At 42.2% G+C, this 25,646-nt stretch overlaps 1 protein-coding gene across 6 annotated transcripts; it reads right to left on the bottom strand.

The window, feature by feature from the left end:
* Positions 1 to 609: 609 nt before the first annotated feature.
* Positions 610 to 24,961, bottom strand: CARD8 (caspase recruitment domain family member 8). Of its 6 annotated transcripts, none has more exons than XR_012005786.1 (13): positions 24,689 to 24,961; positions 19,017 to 19,120; positions 17,265 to 17,387; positions 15,714 to 15,851; positions 11,681 to 11,736; positions 9,619 to 9,769; positions 9,024 to 9,253; positions 8,690 to 8,952; positions 6,044 to 6,169; positions 5,553 to 5,694; positions 4,234 to 4,278; positions 3,196 to 3,406; positions 610 to 1,127 (listed from the first exon to the last, which is right to left on the bottom strand). XR_012005786.1 is itself a non-coding variant. In XM_072773025.1 (13 exons), the coding sequence occupies exons 3-13, from the start codon at positions 19,073 to 19,075 to the stop codon at positions 856 to 858; spliced, it is 1,605 nt and encodes a 534-aa protein (XP_072629126.1). In that variant the 5' UTR covers positions 19,076 to 19,120; positions 21,705 to 21,764; positions 24,689 to 24,955; the 3' UTR covers positions 610 to 855. The 6 variants fall into 6 exon arrangements, 5 of the variants coding, with proteins under 5 accessions (XP_072629126.1, XP_072629119.1, XP_072629137.1 ...); XM_072773025.1 differs by lacking the exon at positions 3,196 to 3,406 and adding an exon at positions 21,705 to 21,764 and having other exon boundaries at positions 24,689 to 24,955; XM_072773018.1 differs by lacking the exon at positions 3,196 to 3,406 and having other exon boundaries at positions 24,689 to 24,951.
* Positions 24,962 to 25,646: the final 685 nt, after the last annotated feature.

Here is a 25,646-nt window from a genome sequence, read left to right as displayed (position 1 = left end):
ATGGAATACTACTCAGCCATCAAAAAATGAAATCTTGCTATATGCAATGATGTGGGTAGAATTAGAGGATATTATGCTAAGTGAAATAACTCAAACAGAGAAAGACAATTGTATGATCTAACTCATGTGGAGTTTAAGAAACAAAACAGAATAATAGGGGAAGAGAGGAAAAAATGAAACAAGACGAAATCAGAGAGGGAGACAAATCATAAGAGACTCTTAAACATAGGAAGCAAACAGCATTGCTGGAGGGAAAGGAGTGGACAGATGGGGTAACTGGGTGATGGACATTAAGGAAGGCTTGGTATGTAATGAGCACTGGGCATTATATAAGACTGATGAATCACTGAACTCTATTCCTGAAACCAATAATACATTATATATAATTAATTAGATTTAAATTTTAAAAAAGAAAATTTTCAAGATTTTGGATACAGTGATAGGTATTTGCCAAGTTACAGATCAGTCCTCAATAGAACCTGTGTGTTGGTTGAGTAGGTGTTACTTGGACCTCTTTTGTCTTGGACACTGAACTCAATGATCACATGTTCATTTATGCATTTCCTTCCTTTCTTTTTCCTTCCTTTTTTTAAAAAAAAAAAAAACAGATTTATTCAATTTTTTTTTATTTGAAGGGGGCAGAGTGAGTGGTAGGAGGGGCAGAGGGAGAGGATCTTAAGCAGACTCCAAGCTGTGCGTGGAGCCCAATGCAGGGCTCAACATCATGACCCTGAGATCAACACCTGACCTGAAATCAAGAGTCAGATGCTTAATCCACTGAACCACCCAAGCACCCCTGTTTGTTCATTTTCAATGGAGAACACTGGATTCTCTCTTCGTGAGTATCCACCTGAGTCACTGTTGTAAACTCTGCTGGCTGAGGTAGGACATCAGGTAAGGATCTCTTCTATGAAGGCTTTGGAAGAGGACCCCCAGGGCCTGGTGCCCTTTCTTCTCCACCATCCTCAGCAGGGTCTCATTCCTCCGCTGCTGTGTAGGGCACTGCTGCACCAGCTCCTTCTCTTCCTCGGTGAAGACCTCACTGTCCTGAAGGTCATCCAGTACTCCATTCAGGTCTCCCAGCCTGGCTTGCAGCTGCCTGCGGTGCTCCTTCAGAAAGGCCTTACCTGGGCAGAAGGAAGAGTTGAAGACTCAGAAAGGGATAGCACTCTTATGGAGTTCACAAGCTACATAAGACATAAGACATATTTCCTTTTTCCCTGAAGTAAGCTCCATGCCCAGTGTGAAGCCTAACTCAGGGCTTGAACACATGACCCTGAGATCAAACCCAGAACTGAGATCAGGAGCCAGATGCTTAACTGACTGGGCCACCCAGATGGCCCTTAAAGACATAATTCTCTGTGGAGATAATGTTCATTCTCTTTTGCATGTTGCCCAGACAGACCTTACATGCACATCTTCAGGATTCCCAGTCCATTTTCATGGGTCTATGAATTTAGGGAAACTCAATGATTCCTCTACTTCAATCCCATCCCATCCCCTCCCTCCAAGCTTAGAGCACCTCTCCATCATTACTTTCCAGTTTTCATTGGAATCCTGAAGAGGCTCTATTTTGCTGTACACTCATCTATTCATCTTCTAACACCCTTCAAGTTCATACATTGATATGCATGATACCGGAGGTGCAGGTGGTCTAGACTAGCTCCCCACCCTCAGGGATCTTCTTTAAAAGTGTATACCAGGATCACTGGAGAGAAGAAGGTATTTTGCCTCATGCTGACTCAGGGTTCATGCTGGTTCCCATATGTAATACCTGTGTGACCTTGGCCAAATCACATCACTTTCTTGTTTCTCAGTTCATTCAGTTCTACCATGACTGTTTTAGCCTTTTTTTTTCTTTTCTTTTTTTTTTTTTTTTTTTTTTTTTGAGAGAGAGAGCTCCAGCAGGGGGAGGAGGGCAGAGGGAGAAAGAGAACCTTAAGCAGGCTCCATGCTGTGCTTAGAGCCCAACTCAGGGCCCAATCTCATGACCCTGAGATCATGACCTGAGCCAAAATCAAGAGTTGGATGCTTAACTTACTAAGCCACTTTAGAAGCTAAAAGTATGAATGCTTCCGACTTATAACTTACGCACTTAGAACTTTCGTTCTTAACACAATGGCACAGATCGTTAATGTCCAGTCATCTGCTCCTATAACCAAACAGTTTAATTTAATGATCTGACTTCTCTGATGTCTTGGTGCTTATATTGAAAAGTCATTGGAACTGTACTTTTGATGACTCCTCAATTGGAATAATCAGTTTTCTGTTTTCAGAAAGATTCTCATCTTAACCTAGTCTCGCTGCATTGGTTGTGGTCATCTTACCCAATGTTTAACAACTTATACTCAATCTTCTTAACTGGACATAAACTTCACCTTTTTACCCCTCTCTAGGATGCACTCTGAAACATTTTAACTCACTCAATGTTCGAAATGAGCCCGTGTATTATTCTCTCCTAAACCCCCCTAATATTCCTTTGGAACACATCCACAACTGTTATTTTGATAAGCACTGTGCAATCAGCTTTGTTGTTTCCACCTGCTGGAATAGAAACCCCATGAGTGCAGGGTGTGTGAAGTAACAGCCATTGCCATGTTAGCTCCAAACCTCCTCCATGATTCTGTGGGGGAGCAAGTCAAAGTTTATTCACAGGGATAGACAGAAATGGGGTATATAAAGCACAAATATACATACCTGAATATTTGGCATGCTACAGGCAGTCAGTAAGTTGCATTTGCCATCATGATCCTTTTAATTACCCTGATTTCATGAGGGAAAAATGCAACCAAAGCCTTTGGGTCAGAAAGGATAGGATGACTAGACTTTAAAGCAAAGTCTTCACAGAAGACTTAGTATCAAAAGAAGATCTAAAGGAGTAGGATCTTGTATGAAATACAAGATGCCACCAGGCCAAAAGGGAAAAAGAGGAAGAGAGATGTCATGCTTCACAGTGCATGGTGGCCAGAATGGAGATTTGGCTGGCAAAGATGTGGGCTGGCAGCAGCTTCTGAAAGGTCTTCTAGAGAGAGAAAACCAGGCTCAGCTTTATCTTGTGACAACGGGTGACAGATATCTCTTGCTCAAGAGCTTGCATAATAGGAAGGGTGGAGACCTTTTGCTGGTGCCACACACTCACCACCTGCATAAATCCTTTTCATTTTCTTTGTGAAATCATCCTTAGCTCATGCTTACCCAAGATCTGTGGTTGGGTTGGAACCCAATTGCGACTCCAGGTGTGGGGCCTGATTTTCTTTAGCTAGTCTGCCTCTCTGGACCTCCTGACAACACCACCAGCTGGCCAGGAAATGGATCTATTGCCATTTCAAGCCAATGTGACACCTGAGGAGAGTCTTCTCTTCACTGAGGGGCATCAGGAGATGCTATCTTTCTCCTCCTGGATGATCTGTTTTGAGATAGGAGGACTGTCACTTTTACTATGTGGAGCCTGACAGTCAAAGCCAACAACATGGAAGGCAGAAGGGAGTCCCTTGATCTTTATTCCTTATTTTATTTACTTATGTTAAAAAGGCTTTATTATTTTACTTTTTTAGTAATCTCTATTCCCAACATGGGCTTGAACTCACAACCTCAAGATCAGGAATCACAAGTTCTTCCAACAGAGCCAGCAGCCAGGTGCCTCTTGACTCCTTACTTTGAATCATTTCTTTCTCTGCTACCTACCAACTCCAGGAACCTTAACCAATGCCCAGCTAATCCCTGTTCTTGATTTTCACAGCAGTCTCATAACCCGGTTCCCACTTCCTGTCCGTTCCTTGCCCACATTCATCCACACTCTTGAGAAAAGTGAATGCATTGCTACCTACCCTGCAAAATTCCCCCGTTGGCCTTCGGCCTAATGTCCAAAAGATTTCAACCATCATCCTTATACTTTCAACGTCTGCTTCTTGCCTGCCTCTCTGGTCTCATGGGGCCTTCCTCCCTCAAAATTTCATGTCCCGCCATATCAAACTACTTTCACCTATAGCTCATCAGATGCAATATGTGTTCCCCAATAAGATTGGTTGCATGCTCAGAGTCTGCATATTACACCCCCTCACAAGTTTGGGTGAGGCTCCTGAAGTGGCTCAGGCTCCTTCTTTGTCTCTGACACCACTGGGTCTTTGTAAATGAAGAGAAGGTATGATCTCTTATTGAGCCACATCACACCACTCAAACACCTCCTGAAATCAGACACATCCTTCTGACTTTTGGTGGAAGCATTGCACTCACCTGAGAGAGGAGGAGGGGCTGCTGCAGAATGAAACTGGAGATCCACTAGGAAAGGAGGAGAAGTTGGAGAATGAAATGAACCACATACCTTTATCTAGGTGTTCTTTTCTTTATTTGTAAGTGGTTTCTTCTTGTTTTATTCATTTAGTAATCTGTACAGCCAACATGGGGCTCAAACTCACAACCCCGAGATCAAGAGTCACACGTTCTTCTGACTGAGCCATTCAGGCAACCCTGTAGTTTCTCTGGTCTTTGATGTAACCCACTGAAGTAATTTAACTCCACTTCCTTAACTTAAAGATCCCATTGAAACATCATATACCAATGGCACCCAATTAAGTAGAAGATCACTTACTGCGTATTAAGGAAATGCATCCAACAAGGGAACTCATTTTTCCTTTTATTTCTATTTCTATTTAGAAGTCAATGTGAGGAAATGCGAAAGGTACGGTAAAAATAATCATACTGTTCCTCATTATCCTCTAGGTAAATGTATTTTTGATATGAAATGCCATCATTGAGTGAGTACATTTGATCAATAAGTGTCGATATTCTTTAAACTCTAGAACACTGAAATTGTTGATAGTTCAGAATTTGTAAGTTGAACACACTTGTAAGTCGGTGGGACATTTGCTGACTGGAGCAACCATTTGGGAAAATAACTAGTGTTTATCATTAAGCCTTCAACATGGCCTTATGCTTTCTTTCTAAAAGTCCTGCTGTTGTTTAAAGTTCTGAGACATTTTATGTCCTCCCTCCTTCAGCAGCTGCTTAGTCTCCATTTATGCCAACAAGTATAAAATTGCCCAAAAGACAGGATTAAACCAAGTTTATGCACCTTCTGATTCTTATGATTAGCATCTCCTGTGCATCATCTCCTAGGTAGGAGAGGTTCCAATTTTCAACTCCAACAGCCACCTCTATCCCAGGCACAGAAGACCAGTGCCAACACTTTTTTCAACACAACATTGACTATAAACTGTAGTTGGGGATCCCCGGGTGGCACAGCGGTTTGGCGCCTGCCTTTGGCCCAGGGCGCGATCCGGGAGACCCGCGATCGAATCCCACGTCGGGCTCCCTGCATGGAGCCTGCTTCTCCCTCTGCCTGTGTCTCTGCCTCTATCTCCCTCTCTCTCTCTCTGTGTGACTATCATAAATAAATAAAAAATAAACAAAAATTCTATAAAAAAATAATAAAATAAACTGTACTTGGGACCATACACAGACCTTCTCCTCTGACACACTACACTACAACCAAGGGGAGAGAGGTGCATGATTTTTTTCCTCCCCCCAAATTTTAGACTCATATTGTCACCTACCTGGCTTCACCAAAGTGCGCCAGACCAAAGTCTTGTGTCTTTTTTCAGCAATTTCAAGTATGATTGGTTCCTTCATCCTCCCAGCATAGACTTTGGAGAATATCTGGATTTCTCCAGGACTCCTGTAGGATAATTTCAACTCCTAGAGGAAACACACCACTTGAATCACAGCATCAAGGGGTGGAGGGAGGGGGTATGTGTGGAAAGTCCTGTTTGCCAACAGTGAACTGGCCACTGAATTATGATCATTTCCTACACAGTCTCATAGCTGGTTGAGGGTGAAAAGAGGGAGGAAGGTCAACAGCTTTTAAGGTTACAATTTTCAGAAATAGTATTATCCCTGAAAGGAAAGGTAGCCAAGCTTTTATCAGGGTGTGGTTCAGAGAATAATCACCGGAGCTACTGACCCTGCATTAGTCTTCCATTGTTTTCCGAAGAACATAACATTTTGAAGCCTGAGTTAAATCTGAGTTAGATTCAATTCTACCAACCTCAGGTATTATCTCCAGATGAGCATTACTGGACACGATATAACGGGAACCAAAATTCAGGGGGTCCACTGGGGGTGAGGTCTGCAGACGCACACCATGAAACTTAGCTTCTTCATCATCTATTGCCTGAGGAAGAAGCAGAAGCAAATCAGAGGACAAAGCTAAAAGTAATAAAGCAAAGGTAGTGGCACACAAAGTCCTCCATATGTTATATAAGTAGCATGTATGATATGATTCAAATGATGTAAAGATTTATGCCTCTGTGCATGAGGAGATATAGTTCTCTTAGGATTTTATTTTTAAGAAATCTCTACACCCAATGGGTGGTTCAAACTCAATCCTGAGACTCAAAGTTGCATGCTCCTCCGACTAAGTCATACAGGTGCCCCATGGAAGGATGTATTAACAAAATTTTACTGGTGGTTATCTCAGAGCCAAGGGATTTATTTCTATTTTCGGGGGGAGGGGGTGTTAAATGGAGAGAGAATCTTAAGCAGTCTCTACATTCAGCAGAGCCTGACTTGGTGGCTCCATCTCGTGATCTTGAGATCATGACCTAAGCCAAAATGAAAAGTCATAAGCTTAAACAACTGAGCCATCCAGGTGCCTCCTCCCAAGGCAATTCTTTTTATCACAAATCTCTGTATAGATTGATCATTCTTCCTATAATGTGGCAGGAATTGTCTGAGTGCTCCTCAAAGCTTCAGACAAAGACAATTCTTTCTGTTTGCCCTGGCAGGGGACCACCCAGTCTGCAGCTGGATCTATGAGGGATGAGGGTATAGACGACTTCCCTGCATCACAAGGCTGCTGCCCCATGAAATGCTCTACTACCTGTGCACCAATACAGCTGTGACATCACCAGAGAGGCCCAGAAACAGAGCAGAGGAGCCTTCAGAACTATTCGAGGAGCCTCCAAAGACACAGAATAGAACTGAAACAACAAAATAATAACAGCATTTGAGAGTCTCAGCGACAGCTCAATAGACACTTTACGGAATTAACGAGCAAGAATCACTATCAAGATCAATTACAGTGTAAGTGTCCAGTTAGTAAATGCTCTTGATGGGTATTGATTTGAAGGAGGCAGGAAGGGGAAGGAGAAGCTGGTGATGTTCCACTTCTTGATCTGGGTGCTGTATACAAGGTGTGTCTACTGTGAAAATTAGGGAGCAATACAATTATCTGCCTATTTGTTTTTTTTTAAAGATTTATTTATTATTTATTCATAGACGAGAGAGAGAGAGAGACAGGCAGAGGGAGAAGCAGGCTCCATGCAGGGAGCCCGATGTGGGACTCGATCCCAGATCTCCAGAATCAGGCCCTGGGCTGAAGGCGGCGCTAAACCGCTGAGCCACCCGGGCTGCCCTATCTGCCTATTTGATTCATGTTAAAAGAAATCCGTATATCCGTTTGAAGGGAAGGATGTCCAATGCTGATACACCAATTGGAATTGGAAGATCAAGTGGAAGAAAACTTTCAAATTGTATCAGGAAGGGAATGAAACTCCGGTGGGGCAGAGGCAGGGGAGGGAGGCAATGGGCTCTCAAGGAGTCACTACACACATGCTAGTAAAGAGTAACAGCTCCACAGGGATAAAAAGCAAAGGAAGGAGGAAAGACAGTGCCATCTCTGATGAAGAATTATTTTAGGGGTGCCTGGCTGGCTCAGTCAGTAGAGCATGTCACTCCATCTCAGAGTGTTGAAATCGAGCCCCAGGTTAGGGTAAAGATTACATTCTAGAAATCTTTTTAAAAAGTGTTTTAGGGATCCCTGGGTGGCGCAGTGGTTTGGCGCCTGCCTTTGGCCCAGGGCATGATCCTGGAGACCCGGGATCGAATCCCACATCAGGCTCCCGGTGCATGGAGTCTGCTTCTCCCTCTGCCTGTGTCTCTGCCTCTCTCTCTCTCTCTCTCTCTGTGTGTGTGACTATCATAAATAAATAAAAATTTAAAAAAAAGTGTTTTAAATGAGTAGACACATTTAAAAGAAATTATGGTAATAGGAGATTGGAACTAAAATAACCAAATACATCACTATAACAATGACGGGTTATCCTATGTCTCTACCTCTGTGTGTGTGTGTGTGTATGTGTGTGTGTGTGTGTGCTTCCCCTGGAACCGCTCGATCCAGGATGAGGGACAGAAGTGATACTTTATGTGGGAAAGCAGTAGCTCTCCAGCGACAAAGACCGGTGTATCTGCTTCAGCACTAACCCAGGAATGGTTGGGGGACTCTGAGCCTATCACAAATGTGCTGGAGGGAGATACCACTGCACAGGGAAAAGACTTCAGAGGGGTGTGCATGTATCGTGTATGTTTGGGGAGGGTATTTAAATTAGATCCTATTACTTTGAAATTCCTCAATGAAATCTCTGCATTACTCTCTGCCAGTCCCCATAAGTCTCATCTCGTATTTTCCTTCTCCGTAAAACCCAGAGAAGGCAGCTCCATTTTCAGAAGAACAGAATTCCTATTGCAGATCCTTGCACATGGCTCAAGAGGCAGCACCTGCAGAATGACCTCAGGGAGGGTGATTCATGCTTCTATCAGTGAAAGCTGTGCCTTCACTTTTCTGTTTAATACAGAGTTGGAAGGTCCAAGGTGAGAAACTGCCATGTAATTCTCACAGCTTCTCCAGCCTTACCTTCGTTAACAAGGGGTCACTGGGGATGAGGTACAAGTGAAATTTAATATCTTCAGGGTGGAAGTGATAATAGATCAGTGTCAAGGACGTGATGGGGACAGAAACACCTGTCCCACTGGCGAATCTCAGCAGGATCCCCATCAGAGAGAAGCTGGGGTTTTCCAGCACGGCATAGAAAGGCTCCACTCGGCTTGGCGGTTCTAGGACCATTCCTTCATCCTTAAAATGGGCGACTTGGAACCAAGAGACATCGACCTCATTTGCTGTAGGACAACCACAAAGCCCATCAGATAACGTTCCCACTGGCCCACTGCCTCCCCTCGTCCCTCTTTACCTGGGAGGGAGACGATGTGGGGGAGGTGGATTTCAGCAATGACCCCCTCAGGCTCCACAGAGATCTCAAACAAAGGCCCTGCCGCCATCCACTGCTCCTGGTGCTGTAATGTCAGGCCCAGGCGTTGATTCCAAGAATCAAAAGCAATCTTCACAGTCACTGCTGCTGTTACCAAGAAGCCAAGGCCTACTGCTGGCCACAGATAGAAGCCAGCCGCAGGAAAGTGGGCGCTGAAAAGAGCCAGAGTGATAGTCATGCTGGCTAACCCCAGAACTTTGATTGAAAGAACACAAGTGCAGAGAGATGTGGTGTTTGGGTGGAGCCAGGTGCAAGACCCATCTGTGATTTTCACAACTGTAGGAACCTCTGGGGACTTCATTAGGTTTTCTGGGCCCCAGTTTCTCTGTATTCTACATATGTTGAAATTAAAATACCAACTCAGTGCATAGAATACAGAGAACACTGACAAAATTTCAGATGTCCATAGGGATGGATCATGTATCCTATCATGTAGGTGTATATGAGTAAATATCACACAGCATTTACTTCCTTTATAGTAGAATTCTTTGAAACAATTAGCGTCTCCCATTCTTACCTGTATCTGTTTGCAGACTTATCAATCAACTCAATATCCACATTTCCTTCAGGTCCCAGGAACTGATAACTTTTACAAACTGGTTCAACCCCAGCAGACAGTTGAGCAGCCTGGATGGGCACTAGTGTCGCCACTCCTAAGCTAGTATCTTCTGAAAAATAAACATTGCATGTGTCAAATGCAGACTCTTAGAAAAGGCCTGATCTGAAGGAGCCCTGGAGGTTCAATGGCACATGTGCTGTTCGCAATCTAGATGTCAGAGAGAAGGATGTGTGGCAAGAACAGGGCACTTTGATCTTTGAATCCAGAAAAGGAAGGCATGAGAATGTTCTTTGTTGTTACTGAAACTGCACTCCCACATTTTAGAAGGAAGCCCAGATGGACAGCTTTGGCTGGGGGTGATATTTGCCTCAGCCAGGCACCACAGCAGTAAATTTCTACATGGACCCAAGGAGCAGCTGATATCTGATGCTGGTGAAGGAAGGCAAGTCCCTAAAAGCTGAAGACACAAAAGCACACCGGTTGACTGTAGTGTTCACCACCATCCAACTGGAGGCACCCCAGACCATCCCCTGGTTCCCTGAGCGGTTCCACCACCCAACTGGGAAGGCTTCCCAGCACTGCTTGGAGACCATCTACACACGCGCTGCTGGATTCCATTCACACTGCCCACGCTCTGGGAGAAGACGATTGGCGTAGAACAAATATCTGTATCTTGGACAATAGAAGTCTCTGATATACTATGCTCTGACAAAATTGGTTTACGGTTTATCAAGAATTATAAAGGAGGGAATCTCATTTCACAGAGAGTAGGGATTTTGTATAGGAACAATGAAAAGTCTCAAACAGTCACCTAAACTCTCTGAGTTTTTTTCCTCCTGTGTAAGATGGAGAGACTAATGCTACCTGACCTTATAGAACTGCTCTGAATTTGGGTACCTCAAGAAAATAGCACACAACGTCAGCTACTAAGGTGAGTACAGATGAGGTTACCCTGTCACCATGTGCCTGGTAGCTCAGGAGCTGGACTGAGCATCAAGATACAGCCAATTCAGTGCCCTTGTTTTCCTGAATCTCACATGGCTTTGACATACTGTGGGAAAGTTTCCATCAATGAGCACAGAGAGGTGGAGCAAGTATTGACAGGATGTAGGACAGTCATGTTGGGTAAAGTTTTCCAACCAATGGTGATAAATTTTGTGCTGGTCTAGGTGCTGATTTTGAAAATGGAGTCTATAAAAGAGTTCTAATGGTGAACAGATGCTATAAGAAAGAACTTAATCCAATAGGACTGGTGTCCTGGTGTCCTTTACATGAAGAGGAAGAGAGACCAATCTTTCTATCTCACTCTCTTTCTTGATACATAGAGGAAAGGCCATGTGAACCCCAGGAGAAGGTGGCCACTTACAAGCCAGGAAGACAACCTTCACCAGAGACTGAATGTGTCAGCAGGTGAGCTGAGACTTCTAGCCTCCAGAACTATGAGAAAATTACCTTCTGTTGTTTAAGTCCCCTAGACTGGCTATTTTGCTAGGCCAGCCCTAGTACACGCTTACAATAGGAATGTTTCCTAGCCCAAAGCCATTCAGAGTATAAATGTCACAAAAGATCATACATTGTTCAGTTTTTGAAGTCTTAGTTAGCATGGATTAGGGTAAAAGATAGCAGGCCCTTTTAAATGAACCCAAACACAATCCAATGCTGCCACACCTCACCTAGTGGCTGGAGATTTCTCACCCCTTGGGTTCCTTTCTTTATCTTTGAAATAGAGGCTCTATGATCCACTCATAGAGTTTCCATGGATAATAAGAAGACAATGCGTTTAATGTCCGTAATCGAGTGTTTGGAATACGGAGTCTATTCCAGATATAGTATCCGAGGTTACAGCTACTTCATATTCCCATTTAAGTTGTAGGGAGGATGGTGTTACAGATAAGAAAAATTGCTTTTGATTGTCACCACCACAAAGGACTTCAAATTGTCTTCTCCATGTAAATCCACAGGACATTTCTATCAGCCCAATACACACGTGCCTGGCTTCATGTCTATATTAGACAATTACCTGATCCTTCTGGCAGTGGCAATTTCTGGGCTGTCCATTTCATGCCAGTTTGGGCCCTTGAGTGTCAAAAATAAGAAAAATATTAGAAATCATTTCACAAGGGGTGCCTGACAATCAATGGAGCATATGGCTCTTGATCTTGGGGTCGTGAGTTTGAGCCCCACACCCGGTGTGGAGATTATTTAAAATCTGTTAATGAAATCTTAATAAACTCTTCAAAAATTATCAGTTCACCAAAAGAAATGAGGAGGACGTGATTACAAACTAGAGCTGTTTGCCCAAACAAAGGCTATGATCCAGAAAGTGTCATTTAAACTTTCAATTAAATTAAATTCAATGATATTAAATTAAAATTGAGCTCTCAGCTATACTATCCACATTTCAAGTGCTTAATACCTACATGTGGCAAATGTCTACCATATTGGCTAACACAGGCTAGAACATTTCCGTTTTTTTTTTTTTTTAAGATTTTATTTATTTATTCATGAGAGACACAGAGAGAGAGAGATTGGCAGAGACCGAGGCAGAAGCAGGCTTAATGCAAGGAGCCCGATGTGGGACTGGATCCCAGGACTCCAGGATCATGCCCTGGGCATGAAGGTGGATGCTTAACCACTTAGCCACCCGGGCGCCAGAACATTTTCATCATCACAGAATGTTCTCAGGAACAGTTCTATTAGACTCTCAAAAAAGAGATGACTAGGATACGGAGAGTAGAACTAAGAGAGGATCTCTCCAGGCAAATGTGTCTTGACCATTCTGCCTCTTCTCCTATTATATGAGTATCCAAAGTGCTCATACCTAACTTCTTTTGTTTAAATGGCTCTGATTGGGCATTTGTTATTTCACCTGGCAGTAGTGGAGGAGTGGAGACGACAGGGGTTCTGTAACCATCTTGGTTTTTGTGAGATGATTGCTATTTTTTCTGAATCCAGTGGTATTGAAGATCTGGGGGCCTATACCCATGGGCTAGTTAGAGGCATGCTACCCACTCTGAGTCCTTTACTGTGGGACTGTTCATTACCAACACAGCCCTGTGAATATATGTGCCCAATGTTGCTAAGTGTCCACAGTGCTTAGAGAAGAATGTTCTAAATGAGTTTCCAAAACTTACTGGAGAAAATCATGGAAACAAGAAGCTGGATAAGTGAGGGTTAGGGCACAGTGGGGAAGGAGAATAGAAGAAATTCAGAAGAGAGGTAGAAAGGGTCAAATAAAGAAAAAAAAGGAGACGGGACACAAAACGTGAGGATTGCCAACATTCCCAGGGGGGAAAAGATATGTAACAGCATGTTAAAAAAATAAAAGATATTTAAATAAATAAAATCTAAAAACATTTTTTAAAACAGAAACAGAATTTTTTAGATCAAAAATTCTCCTGTGGTGCCTGAGTAACACAAGAAGATGAAATCATCATTCAGGGAGACTCTACAGATGACCTACTTAAAGTCATTCAGGAAAATCGAACGGAGGTGGATGATGATGGCTTTAAGAATCTCAGAGAAGATAAGAAATGACTTTTGGAAAATTTGTCTATATTTAGTGGTTGGAATTGAAAGTTGATATGGCCAGAAGGAGAGGGGGCTTTAAAAAATGTGTATTTATCTTGCAGTAACACTATAGGCGACCCTCACCCTTGGCATTTGCACTTTTCTGGATGAGGCTGCTTGGTTTTTTGGTTTTGTTTTGTTTTGATTTTTTCTTAACTGCTGAAGTCTAATAGAGGAGGCTGTCATGCTTATGTATGAAATAGAATTTAGTCAAATAAACCTTTGGGGTCATTTGGTTAAATAAATAAATAACTCACTCACTCACTCACTCCTTGGTGTCCTAACTGTTGGAATAAAAGCACTGAATTAGTAATTGACTCATGGGTGCAATACATGCCCCCAGAGTAGTGGTGACCAAACTGACTTTACCTTGGAAGCTTTAAAAATCCCCCAATACACAGGTCACAGCCCAGACCAATTAACTCAGGAGACGAGAGTGGGACCTCCACATCATTACTTTTAAAACTTCTCAAATGACTCCAATATTTAGCCAAAACCATGATCTATAGGGTGAGCTACTGGTACATGAAGCTAGTGCCTGGCTGTGATAATCTGCTCTAATGCAGGTGATATTTTCTGGAAGAGGACAACCAACTCACTCCAATCTCTGTCTTGAGGAACTGGAAATGTGGAAGGAATCAAGACCAGGGGAATCACAGGGCAAGAGTCCTGGCTCCTAAGAAGGGGGGTGATGAAAGAGGAACAAAAGCACTGATTTCTGTGGGTACAGTAGTTATTGCATGATTGCCGCCACTGCATCATGAAATGTCGTCTACTTTCATTTACGTTTGCTGAGATTCTCTTGATTTCTTGCTGTAGGTACGTAATCCTTGATCCCTGGATTCCTTATATTCCTTGATATGTCTATTCACTTGAACATGAGAGGAATTTTCACAGAGATATTGATACATAGACTAAGGCTAAAAAGAATACACATTTGGAGAAGTGGAGTTCAAAGAAAGAATCTGTGGCTCTTTTCTCAAAAGGGTTTTGGGCAAGCCATGTGAGAGAACCTTGACCTGCCCTCCTGAGTCTTGGTGCTGTCTGAGGCTACAAAATCAGCCATGGATTATGTTAGGCCCATGCCAAGCTGAGGGTAAATACATAGCCTTCTGTTTGCTTATGGAGCTTGTGCACACTGGGGTCCAGTGGTGGCTGAGGGTGGAACTTAGGAGGAAGGCACTGGTGAGTGGGAGTCAGTTCATCCCAGGTCATGGTATCTGAATGTTAAATTTTCCAGGGATTTTGTGGGTAGGATGTTAAACATGGATATTAGTAAAAATTAAATCATATACAATTTTCATTTAAATGGACTATATTGGGACACCCGGGTGGCTCAGTTGTTGAGCCTCTGCCTTTGGCTCAGGGCATGATCCTGGGGTCCCAGGATCGAGTCCTACATTAGGCTTCCTGCATGGAAGCTGCTTCTCTCTCTGTCTATGTCTCTGCCACTCTCTCTGTGTCTCTCATGAATAAATAAATAAAATCTTTTAAATAAATAAATAGACGATATCACTGACAAAGGTAATAAATGCTGAAACATTCCTTTGTAATCATTTTACTACATCATACTATACTCGGTGTTTTTTAAGTACATATATTTTTTCTTTTTAATCTCTACACTCAACCAGGGCTTGAACTCAGGGTGCCAAGATCAAAAGTTGCATGCTTCCCTGACTGGGCCAGCCAGGCACCTCTATACCTCGGCCCTCTAAAAGTTATCTACAATTATGTTATCTGTGTAGTGAAAATCTCTGTAATAACAGGCTACTGCACAGCTATTTCCAACTCTGTATTAACAGACATCATGTTTGTACTTTGAAATACACGATGATGGAAGTAGTCACCCCATGGAAATTGGCAAATACTGTAAGTAAAGGCTCTCCCCCCTCTCCCCTGGGGAGGCTGGTGTTGAACACTCTCCAGCACACCATGTCAGGGACTTCATTCCATCCTTCAGCCTCATCAGCAGCCAGTTTCCCAGAGCACCGAGTTAGTTATTTGCATTGGTTCCCAGCTCAACCAATGACACAGTGATCTTTGCATCAGTTATTGCCTGTTGGTGTATAGCTTGTCAAGACACCTTCCTGGGGAAAAAAAAAAGAAAAGGCAGCCCACGTGGCTCAGAGGTTTAGGCTGCCTTTGAACCAGGGCATGATCCTGGAGGCCTGGGTCTGAGTCTCATGTTGGGCTCCCTACATGGAGTCTGCTCCTCCCTCTGCTTGTGTCTCTGCCTCTCTCTCTCTCTCTCATGAATAAATAAAATCGAAAAAAAAAAAAAAAAGACACCTTCCTGAAAGAAGAGGTACCTGCCTCATTCAGAAATTTCTGAATATTTTGGTAAGATTGGATAAGCTCATTTATTCTCTCCCTGATTCCTATGTAAATTACCCCAACTTCCCTGATTCTCATGTGCCCCTGTGATATCCAGGAGCAGAATCCAATACTACCATCACCTTTCCCCAAGTAATCATTCTTCTTACTTGGAAGACTTGTCCTTATGTAACCAACTTAGAAAACCAGTGTGGCCCAGTTGTAGGTCCGTTAAAATTCTTCTTTTAAAAAGCACTGCCGGAGATGTCTCATTACCAAGACAGATTGATTGTATTCTTTTTAACAGTCTGGAAAACAAAACAAAAGTTGTGTTATGAATACAGCATGGAGGTTTGGTGGCAGGACAGTCTCTCCACATGACTTTATGTTAAAAGCCCTAGACCTCATGCTTTGTCTTTAGGAGAATCTTCTCTCAAGCCCTTGACTCCATCTCCCCCTTCATTACAATGCATTTAATCCTATCTCTGTGTCCCACTCAATATTGCTCTCTCCATGTCCAGGAAGCAGAATCAGTTGTTTCTCAACACCTAGTATTTGCTGGAAGGTTTTGTTTCGTATTAGGCTGTGGACCTAAGTGACCTTATTGAGTACTTAGGAAGAAGAGAAGACTCCTAGCTCATATTCAACCTTCACCCATCACTGGTGCCCAAGAGAATGGGACCCTATTGTGATCAATTGAAATTCTAGGACATCAGTGAGATTATGTATGTGCTGTAAGAATCCGCGCAGTACTAATGCTCCTCTTCTACCTCCTGCTTCCTCACAGTGACAGACATGTGAGAATACTAGGGGGGAAGGAGACGATGGATATCAGGCTTATTTTCTTCCACAGGAGATCCTCATCCAGGTATGGAACAGGAAAGCCCTATGCTAGGTGATTTCTTCTTCATATTGGAGAGCTGGGCTCTGGTCTCCCTTGGCTGGCTGGGATCAAGATGGGGTTAGGAGCAGGGAATGTCCTTGGGCCAAGACTTACACTAATATGATAGCCACTAGCCAAGTGTGCCTATTTAAACTTAAATTTCAAGTAAGTAAAGTAGAAAATCAGTTCCTCACTTGAACTAGCCATATTTCAAGTGGCCAAACACCACAAAGAGCCAATGGTTTCCATATTAGACACCCCGGATATGAAATTATGCCTATTGTGGCAAGATTTCTCTTGATAGCCCTGACCAGAATCATCTGCTACAGTCCAATTGAACAGAGACTGGCATTGGAGTATGTGGCATTGGTTCAACCAAATAAAGTGTTTCATGGAGTACTATTAGCCATGGTCCCCTATGTGGAAACATTGCGTTGAGAAGAGGTGGATAGATAAAGCAGGACAGAAGATTTCTTGAGCTTGTCAGCAATATTTTCCAGGCTGTCAAATATTGCCTTGAAACAAAGTTTGTAATCCGAATTAATAGTACTGGGTCAATGTCAACTTCCTGGTTTTGACAATGACTATTTTTATAAAGGGTATTATCATTTGGAAAATCTGTATTGAGTGTTCATTTTTGCTCCTTTTGTACATTTGTTGCTACTTCCCATGAGTCTTAAACTATCTCAAATAAAAAATTATAGTGACAAAAAAGAAAGAATATGTGGGCACTTAAGCAAATAATCTAAATGTCTTTGCTTTCATGGATCTCTATGAGATAGAAGGACAAGATCCAAAATCTTCTCCCCCACCAACCCCCAAATATAGTATCCCTTACATATTAATGTCATCATAGCCTGTGTCATGAGAAGAGGGCGGGGACTTCAGGCTTTCATCTGACAGCTTGGTGCTCTCTGAGTGCTGGTCCACTGTGCTTGCATCACAGGTACACTCACCCGGCCTGGGAAAACACAAGGGAGTTGTCATTGGATTCTGTGTGAGGAACTTGATGGTGGGACGGTCTCTTCACTGTGATGTAGTGGAAGTAACAAATCAGAGGCTCCATCTTCAGAGATGCAATCTCTGATATCCACCCTGGGATTCACTTATTTCACTGTATTGACTGTTCTCCTTCTCCACTCAGCAGACAGTGATCTCACCTCAGGAGTCATGCAACATTTGATTCTTAACCCTTCATGTTCATCAATGTATATGTAATACCTGGGAAGACTCACTATAGACTCACATATAACTTGTATAACAATATTGTGTACCAGTAACATGGGGGTTGTAGAATGTTCCTTACTCTACTGCTATCCTTCAGAGGCCCTAAAAAAGGAGGAAACTTTTATAAAGTTGCACAACACTGCATGAATTATATTTCCCCAAAAGCAGTATCTATTTAGGGTGAGTCTGTCCTGACTCCAGAGACCAAAGAGACAAGAATCCACAGCTTGGCACTGCCATTTCTTAGAACTTCCATTCATGTCAAAATTGGTGCTTCACTCTCTGAGGTAAATATCTGTCTTCTAACTTTTAAATAAGGATATGACACAAATCCTTGTGATGATTAATTATAGAAGGGTAATATTACTTAGTACCCAAGCTAGAAAACATTAGGCTCCCAAAGAAAATAACTCACTTCAGTGATCCTCCAAATTCCCTAGCATGTGGGGATTTTACATATGTCATAGTAGCTGAATCTTTGGTCCAACTGATTTATTACTGCAAGTTCTATGACTCTGCAACAATGTGCATTAATTGGTCACAGATAAGACATGACCCTCTGGAAAGCAGCTGATGGGGAGCAGCTGAAGCACTCATGGATACAGCTTAGTGAGTTTGACTCATGCCATCAGATGGTCAAAAGCATGGCCATGGCATCCGGGAAAGAGTTGGAGGAACACCCACAGAGTCGCTTGTGCTCAGGTCTGAAGGTATTGTGGTCAGAGGCAAGGTTTTATTACCTGACAATGGAGACAAGAAGTCTAAGTAATACATCTTGGTGCCTTTAAGCAGGTTTTCCCCTTCAAGTATGATGAGAAGAGTGAATACATAAAATTGTGAGCAGCGGAGTGCCTGGGTACTCAGTTAAGTATCTGCCTTCAGCTCAGGTTGTGATCTCAAGGTCCTGAGATCCAGCCCCTCACTGGGTTCCCTGCTCATCATGGTGTCTGCTTCTCATTCTCCCTCTGCCCTTCACCCTGGCTCCTGCTCTCTCTCTCTCTCTCATAAATAAAATGTTTTTTAAAAAAGTGTAAGCTGAGACTTTTCATTTAAAAAAAAAAAAAAAAAAGAGGGCTTCCTGCGGGAAGCCTGCTTCTCCCTCTGCCTATGTCTCTGCCTCTCTCTTCGTGTCTCTCATGAATAAATAAATAAAATCTTTAAAAAAAGAAAGAAGAAAGAAAGAAAGAGAAAGAAAGAAAGAAAAAAGAAAGAAAGAAAGAAAGAAAGAAAGAAAGAAAAAAAGAAAGAAAGACAGAAAGAAAGAAAGAAAGCCATAGTACTCAGTATTTCATGGAACAATAATGAGATACAGAAGAATCAAAACCATCAAGAGCCCTCAAAGGCTTAATAGATATACTCTCACCGTGTCAGATGGCATCTTGTGCATCTGTGCATCTCTTTCTTTAATGTATCTCTTTCCATGTTAACAGCCAGTGTGTCTGTCTCTCCATTACACCTCTATTAACACTGAGAACAGAAAAAGAAGGAAATTGTATTCAAATAAGTTGGAAAAACCTGAAGATACAAGTTAGTGTTGTATCTGTCCGGGATATACAAAATCGTTCATTGTCCAGTTCAAAAGAAATACGTCGGTAGCATTGTTTCCAGTAATGCTGGCACTTTGGAGAGAAACCAAGAAAGATTATAAACCTTAAATGCTGCTTTATTTCATATCTAACCCTCTATGTGCAAATACAAGTGATAGAGAATAGCTCCTAGATATAGAGATAGCTCCTAGATCAGAGAAGTGAGATCACCAGGATGGCGGTAGAGGAGACCCCAGCCCCATTCCACTGATGAAAATCAACAATTACACAGCTACCCATAAACAGAAACAGCTCCGGGAGGCATTTGGAATCCACATAAGAATTTGCAGCAACACAGTGGGACAAACTACTGGAGAAGAAAACATACCAAATGAGAAAGAAGAACAGTTTCACTTAGCCCACACCGCCTTGCAATTTATAAGGTATGGAGATGGCTTTGTGTCTTAAACCTCACAAACCAACCTCTGTGAGGTTCGAATGTGTCCTCTGTAGCGTCCACACCTCTCTCTGCCTTCAGAGAATAAGGAGAATCAGGACCTTGCTCTGGGTGAGGCTTTGGCTCCAGGGAATGTTGTGGCTGGTTTGCTCCTCCTTCCAGACCATTAAATTTTCTCCACATCAGCAATAAGTTTGCTTTGCTTTCTTGTCATCTGTGTGTTCATTGGAGTAGCACTTTTCCTTTCCCTCAAGAACTTTCCATTGCATTCATAACTTGGCTAACTTGCACAAGAAGTTTGGTTTTTGGCCCATGTCAGTTTTCAACTTGCCTTCCCCATTAAGCATCATCACTTGTAGCCTTCCATTGAAACTGATAAGACATTTGACTCTTCCTTTTGCTTGAATACTGAGAGGCCATTCTTGGGGTATTAATTAGCCCAATTTCAACATTGTTGTGTCTCAAGGACTAGGGAGGCCTGAGCAGAGGGAGAGAGATGGGGAGCGGCAGGCCCAGGGAGCATGTCGGAACATACACAACACGTATTGATTAAGTTCATCATCTTATAACGGCGTGCTTCATTACAATATAAAAATTGCAGAATTGCAGAGGTTTATCTCAGGGAGCCCAAGAATGAATCTTGTGGACACAAAAGGGTGAAGTAAAGTGGACGTTTATTAAGTGAAAGTGAAAGCAGAAAAGAAAGAAAATGCTCTCTAGAGTGAGAGTGGTCCCAAATGGCTTGCCACTGAGGATTTTTAGGGTCAGTCTTTTATTGAGAACTTGACAGGAAGCTCCTGGCCTTGAGATTCTTGTGCCCTCTTGGATTGAGCAAGGGCTACTGATAAAGCTCATAGAGACTTCCTTCTTGAGGTGTGGTCATTTACAATGTAACTGCCATTTATGATTATAATGTAACCGCCAAAGAAACCTACTCCCTAACCTTCCGGGGTCAGGTGGTCTGCTCCATTCCCATATCTACTGTTCACTCTGGCTTAGAGCTTCTGCCTGCCAGGAATAGTTTCAGAGCCTAGTCAGAGGCCCCCTATCTCTCCCTGCCTGTACTTAACCCTTTCCTGACTCATTCCTCCCCCTGGTTTAGTAATCCTAACTGCCATTAGGGTATGAGACAGGACCGCTCTGGCTGCTGCCCATTGAAATGAGGTAGCATGCTGTATGGTAGTTAGAATCTATCCAGGCCGGGGGAGAGGGGGTGTGAGGTATGGCTCCGGGGTGGGGGGGAGCAGGAGGTCATGATGGGCAGCAGATGATACTTGGCATCAGTACATGAAAAAGAACAAGCATAAAATGAATGTCAAGCTCCAGATTGTGATCACATCTCTTAGATAAGATCCTCAATTACCAACACCATTAAATAGATCAGTGGCTATCTTGATCTTATTTAATTGTTCAAGACTATCAATTGGGACACTTTGTGAGAGTTATCTGCAATGTTAAAATAACACACGTGAGGAAACTCCTTGAATCCTAAATGAGGAGGTAGCAATTGTAGATAATCAAAAGTGGCTAATCAAAGGTGGTTTCAGAAAGTCCCTCTGTGCCTTCCCTTAATTTTTGGTTAAGTACAGCTAGTGCCTGGGAAGTATCATTTAGAGTCCTGCTCTGAGTAAACATACTGTTTTGCTTATTTTGTGTTGTAGTCTTAGGGTAACCCAGAGTCCCACCAAAGAGGCAGCCAAAGCTATTGTGTCAATTACTCTGAAGTTTACCTCAAGTTGTCTAGCTTAGGCAAACCACTTTTAAAGACAATCTGAACTAAGATTTAATATCCACAAAGGTGGGTTACTGAAACATAATTTCTCCTATAATAACCCAACTTTTTAGAGATAGCCAACTTGAGACTGATTTGTTTGCAAAGCGAGTCCAATTTTAACCTACTTGCTTCAATTATTTACATGAGCTCAGCAAGAACAGCAACTGGCCATGTAGCTCGTTTAAAATCTGCTTTGCTGAAAGTTTTTATAAGGAATCTCTAGGTGGAACTTGTAGTAGCCACTCACGGCCGGAAGCCAAGCCAAGTCCTTGCCATCAGACATGCCTGCAATACCTGTAGATGTGGGTAGGTTCCTCTTCACCAGGTCCCCAAAGTATCCTGAGTTTCCTGCACCTGCCAGGAAGTGACATTCTTTACTCACATGGTGGAGGCTGCTGGGAACTCCATTTTTTTTTACAAGATTTTATTTATTTATTCATGAGAAACACACAGAGAGAGGCAGAGACACAGGCAGAGAGAGAAGCAGGCTCCATGCAGGGAGCCCAGAGTGAGACTCAATCCCCACACCCCAGGATCACGCCCTGAGCAGATGGCAGACACTCAACTGCTGAGCCACCCAGGCGTCCCTGCTGGGAGCTTTATACGCGAGGTATCAGGCCAACAGTTTCAAGGTGCTTTAGGGCTCCACGTTTCATAAAGTCACCTCAGGTCCTTAAAGCTATTTGGTCAGATCTGAGTCTATTCAAGTCTCTCTCAAATATGGCATTCTAGTCAAAGCCTTGGTAAAATAACCAATGTTTCCAATGGTGTCCTGTTAGGAGGAGAATAGATTCTTATTCAAATCATGCAAATGACTATAATGCCATGGAAGAAAGAATACTTACTGAGACCTTTTGAATTTCAGAGGGTTCAGCTAGAGAGAAAAGTTAAATGCTTCCGTTGGTTTACAAATGTTACACTATTACATTTCTGTAAAAGTCATAGTTTCTTCAGAGAAAGGTTTTTTTGATCTGAAAGACCAAACATCAGAGGATCGGCAATGTTTTAAACAAGAGTTCCAAAACTGTAATCATTTTCTTTGTTCATTTGGTCCCATGTTACTAATTCTTGTTCAGTTTAAATGCAGCGTTTAGTTGGTTTTGGAAATTCTCACCCATTTTAGTTTAAAATTAAAGATATCAAACATCTGTATTTGTCCTAAAAGTCCTTTTTATGAATCTTCTTAAAGACGAAACTCATTTTATAAGAGAATAAGGAAAACTATGAATGATGAAAAGATTTAAAAATGGGCACAGCTAAAGAGCTGATGGGAGGTGACAATATAGCTGGCAAGGAAATTTAGTTATTCTTGAGACATATAACATTTTAATTATTAGAATATTAAGTGATGACCTTATTACCAAAACATATTAAAACTTTAGGAATGGCATATCATCTCAAAAACAGTTTTGTTTTTTTTTTTTTTAATTCATGAGAGACAGAGAGAGAGAGGCAGAGACACAGGCAGAGGGAGAAGCAGTCTCCATGAAGGGAGCCCGACGGGGGACTCAATCCCAAGACTCCAGGATCAGGCCCTGGGCTGAAGGCGGCGCTAAACTGCTGAGCCACCCAGGCTGCCCTCAACAATAGTTATTACATTTACCCAGACAATATAACCTAGGGCTTATCATTATTTGTTTGTTGGTGCTTCCCACTACCTTAACATAACCATATAAACAAGCCTAATTGGTCAAAACTGCTTCATTTATCATTTAAATCTTGGAGAAGTTTGTTAAAAACCTCAGATGGGGCACCTGGGTTGCTCAGTGGTTGAGAATCAAGTATGGAGCCTGCTTGTCCCTCTCTCTATGTCTCTGCCTCTCTTTGTGTGTCTCATGAAGAAATATATAAAATCTTAAAACAAAAACGTCAGAAAGTTATAAAGAACGGGCCTAAGTAGGATTATAGTTCATTATAAAAAGCCAAAATGAAATTATTTATTTGACCAAAATGACCTTAAGATTCTGAAGGCAAATATGTAGGGTCAGACAATTGTTAGCAAAACTTAGGTCTTTCAATAATGAGAAGCTTTAACTAAGTAATCAAAGACCTGAAAAGACAAAATATAGAAACTGGATTTCCTGGATAAAGAAAAACAACTTTTTTTTTTTAACATTTTTATCAAGACGAGACCAACAATTTAAGAAAACTTTGTCTTTTGAACAGAGAGAAAGCATAATTTCAGTCTTCTACCGATGTACCTTTAGAATCCATTCATTTTAATCTTAGTCCATCCTGACCACATATCAAATGCTTTCCGTAAGATTTCCCTTCATAAACCTTCCACAACTTTCCTTCACATTCAGGTTCGGTCCAAGTCATTTCTTTTCAAACAACCTGTCTTATTTAGGACAAAATCACCTTCTTTTACCTTAACAAAAATATTTTCCCATTCCTTACATCTTGCTTATGTATCTCCTACTTTTCTACATGCAGAGTTGTTTCCCTTCTTTCTGAAAGTCTTCATTACACTTAGCAGAATTTTAACTCTTAGTGCAAACTAAGTAGCAACCAAATATGAACTGTTACACCAAAACTCTTTAGAGGGCAAATTTATGAGTCCCTTAAGCACAAGGTATGTTTACAAGCAGATTCAAATATTTGGGTTTTTTTTGTTGTTGTTGTTGTTTTGTGGGTATTTTTGCAGTAAGAAGTCAAAAGCACAAGGCTACATCTGGTAATCAATGCTCTAGTACTTTATCCTGTTTGGAGAAAACCTAGACCTTCCAATGAATTCAATCCCAATTTATCATCTGAGCAAAACTTCTAAGTTTCAGGTCACCAAAGACTTTGAAAGCTGTCTTAGCAATTACCCATGAAAACTTTGAGACAGATAATTCACCATCATTGTAAGTTATCTGTTTGCTGACCAATGCCACAGGGATCATGAGCTTATTGGACCCTCAGTAAATCTTGGTAGAACAAAAGTTTCACATCTAATGTTGATAACTTTGAGACATGTTTAAAAAATAATAATAAAAAAATAAAAATAAAAGACACCTGGGGCACCTGGGTGGCTCACTGGTTGAGTATCTGCTTTCCACTCAGGTCATGATTCCGGGAGCAGATCCCAGGGTCCTGGGATCGAGTCCCACTTCAGGCTCCCTGCTCAGAGAGGAGTCTGCCTCTGCCTCTGCCTCTCTCTCTCTTTCTCTCTCATGAATAGATAAATAAATTCTTTAAAAAAAAAAATTCTTTAAAAAAAAAAAAGATAAAGACCTTCTTATTTTAATTAAACCAAAAGCTGAAATTAGTTTAAATAGTAAATTATACTCTACCTGGATTCCCTTTAGAAGTCAATCAATTTGTTTCCCACTGTCCATTTGTACCACTGGGAGAAATGGTGGGGAAATCTGCAGTGAGCAGTGTCCACAGGCCACACCTAAGGTTGTACAGAAACAGGAAGAGGAGGTGGGGAAGCAGAAGAGGCAGGGTGCTGCCCAGAGGCAGAAAAACATTCTGGGTCCTAAAGCCTGTCAGCTCCAACAGATGAGCAGATGCACATTTGTGTTCATTTGTTTTTCCACCAAAGTGGAATTAGGCAGTCCGTGTCAGGCAGGCCAGGGAAGACAGGGAATCTGTCCAAAACAAAGGGAGAATATTTCGTAAAGTCCCCGTCGTCAGAGAGACTAACCAGAGACAGCTAATTCCAATTATAGTCACTAACCTAGGAAATGAGAGGGAAGCCCCACCTCTACTAGGAGAAGGAACAGTGGGAGAGAGAGTTAGCACTCCCTTTGCTAGGGAGGGCCTGTGTTTCCTCCACCAACCTGAGTTTATTCTGAGGTTATTCTAAGGTCAACTTAGATACTTATCAATCCATGTTAGGAGGGAATTTATTAGCCAGACACGTTTGGGCAAACACATTCTTCCATAGGCCCTCATCTCAAGGTTCTGGTGGAAAGCAATGAAACTATGGCTTTTTTTTTCTTAGATTTTATTCATTCATTCATGAGAGACAGAGACAGAGAGAGAGAGAGAGAGAGAGGCAGGGACACAGGCAGAAGGAGAAGCAGACTCCAAGCAAAGACCCTGACATGGGACTCAATCTGGGGACTCCAGGATCACTCCCTGGGCTGAAGGCAGGTGCCAAACCACTGAGGCACCCAGGGATCCCCTGAAACTACCTTAGATTCATTTACCCTATTTCCTGCCAAAGAAATCTGATAGATCCCACTGAAGCCATGCAGTGTTACAGGAGCTCAGTCCTTTCGTAAGTTTTGGGATCCAAATTGT

This window comes from Canis lupus, chromosome 1 (genome assembly GCF_048164855.1).
Source record: "Canis lupus baileyi chromosome 1, mCanLup2.hap1, whole genome shotgun sequence".
Taxonomy (NCBI): domain Eukaryota; kingdom Metazoa; phylum Chordata; class Mammalia; order Carnivora; family Canidae; genus Canis; species Canis lupus.
Note: the sequence above shows the minus strand (reverse complement) of the source record. Positions and strands in the feature narration are given on the sequence as shown.